The sequence below is a fragment of the Panthera uncia genome, chromosome A2 (assembly GCF_023721935.1).
Source record: "Panthera uncia isolate 11264 chromosome A2, Puncia_PCG_1.0, whole genome shotgun sequence".
Taxonomy (NCBI): Eukaryota; Metazoa; Chordata; class Mammalia; order Carnivora; family Felidae; genus Panthera; species Panthera uncia.
The window spans coordinates 150,310,739-150,320,003 of NC_064816.1; the positions used below are offsets into that span (position 1 = coordinate 150,310,739).

General features: G+C 45.1%; 1 protein-coding gene across 4 annotated transcripts in view; it reads left to right on the forward strand.

The window, feature by feature from the left end:
- Positions 1 to 8,521, forward strand: part of AGK (acylglycerol kinase) — an 80,824-nt gene extending 72,303 nt beyond the window's left edge. For 3 of the 4 annotated variants that reach the window (XM_049641966.1, XM_049641967.1, XM_049641965.1), the window contains 3 exons: positions 4,606 to 4,676; positions 6,590 to 6,674; positions 7,726 to 8,521. In XM_049641966.1, coding sequence (XP_049497923.1) covers positions 4,606 to 4,676; positions 6,590 to 6,674; positions 7,726 to 7,863 — 294 coding nt within the window. In that variant the 3' untranslated portion in view covers positions 7,864 to 8,521. Of the gene's footprint in view, positions 1 to 4,605; positions 4,677 to 5,895; positions 6,675 to 7,725 lie in introns of those variants that run through there. The other variant, XM_049641968.1, reaches the window with a different exon arrangement.
- The last annotated feature ends 744 nt before the right edge of the window (positions 8,522 to 9,265 follow it).

Below are 9,265 nucleotides of genomic sequence, written 5' to 3' on the forward strand. Positions count from 1 at the left end.
AATTCACAAAGGACATATAAACCTGAGAAAATAGCTTACATTTGCTGAATGTAAGCGAGGCACTGTCCTAAGAATTTTACGTAGTGTCAACTCATGGGATCCTTAGAACTACCTTATCAGGTAGATGTAACTTTTATAAACATGTAATGGGTAAGGAAACAGAAAAAAGTCTCAACACCGAAGAAGTGCAAATTAAAATAATAACTATTGAAATGTCCTAAATTAAGCATGCTAGTGTGCCCTGTTGGGGTCGGTGGGCGAGTGGGCACTCGTGCATTTCTGCTGGAACGGTAAATCAGAACACCCTTTCCTGATGGCATCTTGGTGGTCTCTATGAGGCATCTAAAACATAAGCACACCTTTGGCCCTGTTAAGTATGTTTCCAGAATTTATCGTACAGGAACAGTCAGATGCGTACATAGTGTAGACATGCCCTTCTCACATGATGGGATTTTGAACACACTGGTGGAAGTGAATGTAGTAAGGTTGAAAAAATAGTTTTTGTTCCGGAGGATTTCAAGAAGAAAGATAAAATTTCTAATTACACATTGCTTTTATACCCAGTCTCTGATAATGTGTGTTTCTAGTACTTTGTTCATGTTCTTCATCGTCGTTCTTTTCTCTGATGATGGAATACCAGTGAATGGATGGAGTTCAGTCGAGGATGTGATTGTGGCTCAAGATTAGCCACATGCAATTAGGAGAGTGTAGGGTACTGTGCTGCTTATCACCCGTAGCCGCAGATTCATTTCCTTTTTCCACACCTCTTTGTAGAAATAGAAGCAAATGCAATAAAATAATTCAAAGACAATGATGCCGCCATGTAATAGCTCAAAATTCATTTATCGTTTAAAAAAGTACATTCAGAGTCAAAGAGGCTTTAAGGGGTGTGGAGTGTGTGCAAATTAGGATCTCTTGTTCAGCTTTGTTCACTGTATTTATAATAGCAAAGTGTATGAAACAAATGAACCAAGGGACTGGTTAAATACATTCTGGTGCATTTATTTAAAATGTTCTCTGTTTACTGACATGGAAAGATAGTTATCATATATTGTTAAGTGAAAAACCAGGCTAGTATGGTATGCATCACATGATTCTATTTTTATTTTAAAAAGAAACACTTTTACTCTCTCTAAAAAAAAAAGAAAAAAGAAAGAAAGAAACACTTCACCTATAATTGAGTTTGGTGAATGATGGAGGCAGGGCTTCAGTTTTATAATCTTTTCTGATAGAAAGCCAGTTGTCCAAGCAGCATTTACTGAATTTCCTCACCCTTGTCTCCCCCATCTGCTGTAAACCCCCATTGTATTGTAAGTGTAGGTATACATGGACGTGTTCGCAGTGTCTCTCTTCAATTGATCTGATTTTCTAGGCCTGGATTAGTACTATGCTGCTTTTAATTATTATCGTTTTGTAAGTCCTTCAATGTTTTTCTTCTTAAAGAGTCTCTTGGCTATTCTTGGCTCTTTGACCTCTATAAATTTCTTAAAAGGTTTATTTTATTAGGTTCCACATAAAAATCTGTCATATTGATCAGGATTACACTGAATCTGTAGATCAGTTTGAGGAGAAATGACATTTCTATAATATAGACTCTGCTGTCGTATGAAGTGGCATAGCTCTTCGTGAGGTTTTTAATGCCTTTCAATGAAGTTTTATAGTTTTCTCTAACATTTTGTCTTTTGTTGGATATATTCCTGGTTATCTTAATTTTTGATGCTTTTGTAGATAGTATCCCTTAAAAATTTATTTTAAATATTTTCGGTGGACATGTAATTGATTTTTTATAGATATGTGATCAACAATCTTATGACCAAGTTCTTATTTATCATTTATGGATTCCTTTGGATTTCCTCTGGATTCATCCATATCAATTGCAAATAGTGCAAGTTTTGTGTTTCCTTTCAACTACTTAGCCTTCTAATCTTTTCTCTTACCGCCGTGGCCGGGACCTCAGTTGAGTGTTAAGTAGAAGTAGGGCTAGCAGATGTCATTGTCTTACTCCGATGTAGACAGAAAGGTTCCGTTGCTTCATTTTTGAGTTTGATGGGACTTTTTAAAAATGTTTATTTACTTTTCTGAGAGAGAGAGAGAAAGAGAGAGAGACAGAGTGTGAGTGAAAGGGAGGCCGGAGAGAGAGGGAGACACAGAATCTGAAGCAGGCTTCAGGCTGAGCTGTTAGCACGGAGCCCGACGTGAGGCCCAAACTCATGAACCGCGAGATCATGATCTGAGCCAGAGTCGGACGCTTCACTGACTGAGTCACCCAGGTGCCCCTTGATGGGATTTTTTTGTAGACACCTTTTAGAAGATGAAGGAAGTTCCCTTCTGTTCCTAATTTGCTAAGGGTTTGTTTTTGTTTTTTTTATCATGAATGGATACTTAATTTCATCACGTCCCTTTCCAGCATCTACTGAGAGAGTCTTCTCATGTAATTCTTTGTGTCTACGATGTTGATTTTTGCACGTGCACTATTTGTAAAAAACAAATCCTAGTCTTCTGTGTATAACTGTCTACTTAACTTCTCCCCTTAGATGGCTAATATGCTTTTCAAACTCAGTGTGTCCACAACAGCTCCTGTTCTTTACTTCCACCCCTGGATGCTGGTGCTCCATCCAGACTCCCCATTGCTGTTGACTCTAATTCCATTCTTTCTGTTGTTCAGGCCAAACCTCTTGAAGCCATCCTCTTTCCCCTCACATCTAATCTTTGTGGAAGTGCCGGTGGCTTCACCTTCTAATTACTGCCAGTGCTTAACACGATCTCCCCGAGTCACTGCTCTAAGCCACCATCATCTGCCTGGGTGATTCCAGTGGGTTCCTAAGTGGTTGCCCTGCTCCCCCCACCTTCCTCCTATTCTAACTACAGCAGCCAGAGAGGTCCTATTAAAATGAAGCCAGATCATATTTCTCTGCTTAGAACCTTCCAATGACTCCTCATTTCACTCAGCCTAATAGCTAAATTCCTTGGAATGGTCTATAGGCCCTAGGGCCCTGGCCTTCCTTCTTCTCTGACTTCCTTCCTATTTTCCCCTTCTCTCGCTCTACTCCAGCTACACTGGCTTCCTCACTGCTCTTGGGCTTGTCGAGCATGCTTCCATCTTCGGCGCCCGCCCTGGTGGTTCTCTTTGTGTGGATCGCTCTTCCCTAGGCCAGTGGTTCTGAGTACAGTCCTTGGGAAGTTGTTAGAAATGGACGTTCTCGGGCCTTACCCCAGGTCTACTGAGCCATAATCTGAGAATGGGGCCAGAGTCTGAGTTTTAACAAGCCTTGCAGGTGATACTTGCTGAAGTCTGAGAACCACAGTCCTGGATATCCACATTGTTAATTCCCTCACCTCCTTCAGGTGTCTGCTCGAGATCACCCTCTCCCCACACCCCTGCCACCCATACCGTCTGGTGTTTCTTGTGCTAGTTCTTTTATCTCACGTTCCTAATAAAGTCTCCTATACTTCTAATATACTTGTTTTCTAATATACTCTGTAATATACCATGTATGTTTCTATGTAATTTGCTATTTTTGTACTGATACACTCTCACATGTTTCTAGTATATTCTGTAACTTATTATGGTTAGGGTTTATTTTTATTTTTTTGATTATCTCCACTCCCCAAATATAAACTCTTCGTAAGCAGAAATAATTGTTTTTTTAGTTCACTGATGTAACTCACACACCTGGAAGAGTTGATGGTAGTTGACACTCAGCAAGTTGTTGAATGAAAGGTGAACCTAGAGCACAGTCATCCCCTCTATGATCTGTAATTCCTGGGAGAGAGAGAAAGTTGTGCTTTGGTAGCACTCTTTAGTCTTAGGCAAAGGCTGTCTGCTCTCAGCAGATATCCTGGGGCAACAGATTCTGAACCTGTCCAAGAAGAAACAAAACCTCTACCTGAAGCAGACACAGAAGTAGAGGTACTGATGTACAGAGGGCCAGATTTGTATCGCTAGCCACGGCCTGGTAGTAAATGGGGGCGGAGGGGTACAAGAGCCCAGTCTGGTTTTATAGCCACTTCCTCATAGCTCCGTTCTTCCAGAGCTCTCGGTGGTCTGTAATGAAAAGTTTTAAAAACATTACCATGGCAGAAACGAGGTTGTGGACCTTCAACTCTGGTTGCATATCAAAACTGCCCGTAGGACATTAAAAAACACAGACACAGGTAGTGGGGCCCCACACACCGAGCAGCGGCTCCAGCCGGTGTGGGGTGATGCTGGCGGACGGTGAGGATCCGGGCTTTGCCGGTGGTGGGGCTGAAACCTGGCCCGCAAGGGAGGGAACCGTACACACCAGAACAGCCCCGATGATGAGTGAAAGCCTCACAAATGTCCCGCTCGGAGTTCCGACAAACCTGAGTTTTCGTTTCGCTGTCTGGGGAGTAGGAACCAACCAAACAAGCAAGCAGTGATTAGCTTCATGCTACGTAAATTGTACCTCAACCAGAGTCTTAATGTAAAAGAAAGAAAGGGACTGTATTCAGGATGGAGTTATTGCAAGTAAAGGCCTCTGTATAATAAAGAGCTTCAAAGTATAAAACTCTGGGGCAAAGGAGGACAACAGGCCGCGTTCACCAAAATGTAGAGTGCTAATGTTCGTCTTCCTGACCTTGTAGAGCAAAGAAGACTTCATGAACATCTGCATTGAACCCGACACTGTCAGCAAAGGAGACTTCATAACCATAGGGTAAGTGGACTGGGCTCCTAGGAAGTGCGGGTTCAGTGTTTGTATCCTCAGAAACACTCTTCAGAGCGCGTGCCCAGGAAGCCTCAGATGGAGACCCGGCAGAGGACTCATCTGCTTTGGGGACCGAGACGCCGCCTTTCTTTCAAATAGCTGGGCTGACGGGTAGAGCACAGCTCTCCTGCTTTGGCCTTCCCTGTTCATTTTGGGAAAATCACGTCGTGGGAGCACGCGCTGCCTTTCCGACGAAGTGAAGGGTTCTGTGTAGCATTGCACAGCGTCCAGGATTTTGGCTTCAGGGTCAGAGTTACTGGATACAAACCTGGATCTGCCGCGTCCTGGCCTCGTGACTTGGGCAAACGCTTTAACTTCTCTGGCTCCTTTCCTCTGTGTGTAGAAAGGAATACTGTAATCCCATCTCACTACCTCAGGGTTGTCTTTGAGTCTCACATGAGAGCATGTGTGGGAAAGTCCTTGCTGTGAAGCACTTCACAGGGTGGGTTACTATGGACGTCGGTCCACCTTGTCCTGTTCCCAGGGCAGTAATGAAAAACCTGAAAAGGTATTGAGTACCTTGGACATTCTCCAGGCTTTTCCCCTTTTCCACTAGCAAATATTCTCCAGTCCTGATTTGTTAAGGCCGACCTCTGCCAGAGTTTTATTGGTTAAGAACGGCCTAAACCCTCCCCCCACCAGTCTTCCACCCCTCCGAGGAGGCTGCGTGTTGCCATGCCAACTGGTAATCTGCTCAGCTATGTTATTTTGTGCTTTGTCCCAGAGCTCCCTCTTGTGCCCGTCTAAGGATTAGACATTGCTGCTGCCGCAGCCCTGTCTCCATGGCTACTCCATTGTCTGCACCAGAACCCGCAGCAGAATGGCTTTCATTGGTTTGTGTTGTTCTTGCCTTTGCTACAGTCTTCAAATGCTGAATAGCTGATTCTGCAGCCTTTGATTTCCTTGCTGTATCTGTCGTAGAAGGAAGAAGGGAAAAGCCTTTCCCTTCTCCTAGAGGTTGTTCAGAAGCCACACACTGTCTTGATTGAGAGTCTGGCCCACGGGGCCAGCTGTGCTCAAATTTCCTTCATAATACTGACGTCCAAAACTGAGACCAAAAACTGCTTATGTTTATGTTGCTTCGTGTAGGTGAAGTCATGATGCTGTGCATCATTGCCGTCCACATTTTCATCGGCAGCAGTAACACGGTTTCCTTTGGTCTCTACAGGAAGTGAGATTCAGTCATGTCCGTTTCCTCTGGGTCTCTGAATAGAACATCGTGAAGCTGCTTTAGAAACCTCTGAAGTTCCGTATACTAACGAATTGGTTATCAATTAATGATAAAGAACGGACTAACTTGGATTAGCTTTTGCTCTCTCCACTGACGGTGACAAGCTCTCCAGGGTGTATGTGCATGAGGCGGAGTGTGTGGTCTGCTCGCTGTACTCCCAGGTAGATGGCGGTATATGCCAAGTGGTCTGTTAACGTGAATATAGAGCGTCCCCAGAACTGGTTGTTCATATACATCTATAACAGAAATGTCTCCTTTAAATTAGAATAAAGATATTTTCTCCTTAAGTAATGATGGACTCACAAGTATCAGATAGCAAAAGTTTAGTAAGTTCCCTACAAAAATTTCAATTCGTTCTAACTTTTAAATGGAGGATTTTTAATAGCCCAAGAATTAGGTACAAAATCACTCCATCCTAACTTGCTGCACCATTCTTTTCAGCAAATTAACCTTCTCAATCTAGAATATACCACACGGCTAAGCAAGAATCAGTGTGGGAAAATTCTTCGCCGAACCACGCGGTTCATCCTGTCACGAGCCCGTCTGTTCACTCTCAACAAAAGAACTTGCTGTGCTCCGGCAGTCAAACGCAGTTGCCGGTGCCCAAATGTGCTTTTTCTTGTACCGACAGAAGCAAAAAGGTGAGGGACCCCAGGCTGCGGGCGGCTGGCACCGAGTGTCTCCAGGCCAGCCAGTGCACCCTGCTGCTTCCTGAGGTGAGCGGGGGTGGGGGGCTCCGCTCCCCCAGCTCTGGGTTGTCTTGGTCCATCTGCCTTTCCAGTGCCAGACGCGCACGTGGGCGCCTAGCATGGGCTGAGGGCACTTCGCCAGGCTCTGGGAGACCTGGGGAGCCGAGAGCACCCCCTGCCTGCGTCGGGGACCGGGACCGAAGTGCGAGGTGCGGGCTTCCCGCAGACTTCCGGTGTTTTCAAGCCAGGGTTGTGTAAAGCGACCTTTGTGGCTCCTCAGCCTTTATTCTTCCGAGTGTAAAGTAGGCAGAGGCTGCCATCACAGAATTTTCTAGCTGGCAGACACTCCTCGTGGATTCTACCTTTGCATTTTTTTTAAAGGATCAGGAAACCACTTTGGGGATGGCAGTAAGTTTTTCTGTATTATAAAACGCCAAGCTTAGAATAACCCATCGAAGTGGGGAAAATGTTAGGAATATAATCTAAATTACGTAGTTACTCTGTGAGTAATACCTCAGGAAAAAGAGTTGCTGCAGATGGCTTTGGCAGGCTTCGGCGTCCCACAGCATTCAAAAAGGATTGTAGGTAAAACAAGCTGTCCCCACCGGGGGTGGCACCACAGTTTCAAAATAGCAAATGTGGAACTAAATGCACAAATTATGGAAGGTTCTGTAGCATGTGTAATATTAATATTGCTGTGCTTTAGCTATAAGGCTAAGCAAGTCCTCCAGAAGAACCATGCAAACCATCAGGTGGACAGAGTGGTTTTCCTAGGTCATAGAACGTTGTTAAGTTTAGGAATTCCTGTACGATGTGGCAGGACCCCCGTATTTTAGTAAGTATTTTAAAATCCTAACCTTGTTTCTCGACTCCCAAAATACCCTGGGAAGAGAGAGAAGCCAAACAAGGGGAGGGGGAGAAAAAAAAGAGCCGGTGGTCGAATGGAGACATTTCCGAAACCAGCACCAGTCAGAGGCAGTGACACGGGTTTTTTTTTTAAAGAACGGGAGGGTAATTCCCTGCGCGAGGGTGACGTTGTCCGGGGGGTGAGTGCCGTTGCGAATACTCTTCTCCGCAGGGCACGGGGGGCTCGTTCAGCATCGACAGCGAGGAGTACGAGGCGATGCCCGTGGAGGTGAAGCTGCTGCCCCGGAAGCTGCAGTTCTTCTGCGACCCCCGGAAGCGGGAGCAGCTGCTGCCGCGCTCGGCCCAGTGAGCGCCCAGGGAGCGGCGGCACCCCCGGTGGGACCAAAAGGGAGCAGAGGCCTCGGCAAGTACCCGCCCCTCCCCGCCGCGCATGCTCCTCCTTCCGTGTGACCACTGTCCCCCTCCGTGGCGCCGTCCCCCCCGGGGGCCCGCGTGCGGTGGAGGGAAAGGGGCCCGACCTCGCGCCGGCCCCCAGGTGCAGCCGGGCTTCTCCATGGGTGCTGCTGCTTTCTGAGCTCAGATTCGAATGTCGCTGGTCTCCGTCCTCCCCTCAGTCCAGAAACCTGTGAGGTGTTTCCCCCTCAGCCGCGATGCTGTAAGATACTAGTTTGTATTATTTTTTCCAGTAGCGCTTAAGTATTGGTTTGCATGAGAACCACCGGGGGGTGCATGCTGAAAACCTAGCAACTCAAGCTGGGGGTGGAGCCCCGGGATCTGCATTTCTAATTAAAAGCCCAGGTGCTTCTACTCCATGCGTCCCCCAGCCTTGCTGGTCAGTGTGGTAAAGCACACCAGCCACCGTTCACGCACCCCTACGAGTATTTTGGAAGATCGTGTATCCCTCACACTTTCTAGATATCAACTTAAGAGTTGCCAGTATGTGTATTTCCTGGTGTCATGTAAATATTGGTTATTTTAAAATAAAGCTGTTATATCACTCTTTTAAACATATTTGGTGCAATTTAAATATACAGCAATTTGACTCTCATCCTCCATTTACAAAAATACACGAATAGGTTCTTTGGTTATTTCTATACACTTTCAGCAAAGAATGCTATCGTGATCTATTTTCATGCTTGAAATTTTATCACTTGCCCTATTTTCTTGCCAACAAAAAATATAAATGGAAATTCTTTAGTGTTAACCCAGAACTAATATTGTTTTCATCCATTTTATTTCAGTAATTTTTTAATTACCAAAAATGGATACTATAAACACTTCATGAGAATGCTCTTTATCCTAACGAGTTGAAGAACACATGTTACTTACAGCTTAGAACAGGACTCAACATCATTGATATTCCTTGTTCTTTATAGATCTAAGCACATAAGCAGAAGAGACGATTCTAATGTCATACATACAGTTCTTTGAATTCCTCTGGAATTACGTGTCAAAAATTATTAATGATCTTCCTTTAGTTTGTTGAAAGCAGAAACCAGAAACTGGCTGGTTTGAGAAGGATTTGCTAACCAGGCTTTATAGCCCTTTACGTTCAATACTACCATCGGGATTTACCTTTGGTGCCCCTGAGGTTTTCAGACTCCAGAAGGCGATGCCCAGGTTGGAGGAGATGTGAGCCTTCCTCTTTGTAAAGAGGAAACGGGAGTGTAAAGGGGCAGATGGGCAGGCCTTGGCGACAGGCACATCCTTGGGCAGATCAGTTTTAGGACCGTATGTATGCCTGTGCCCAT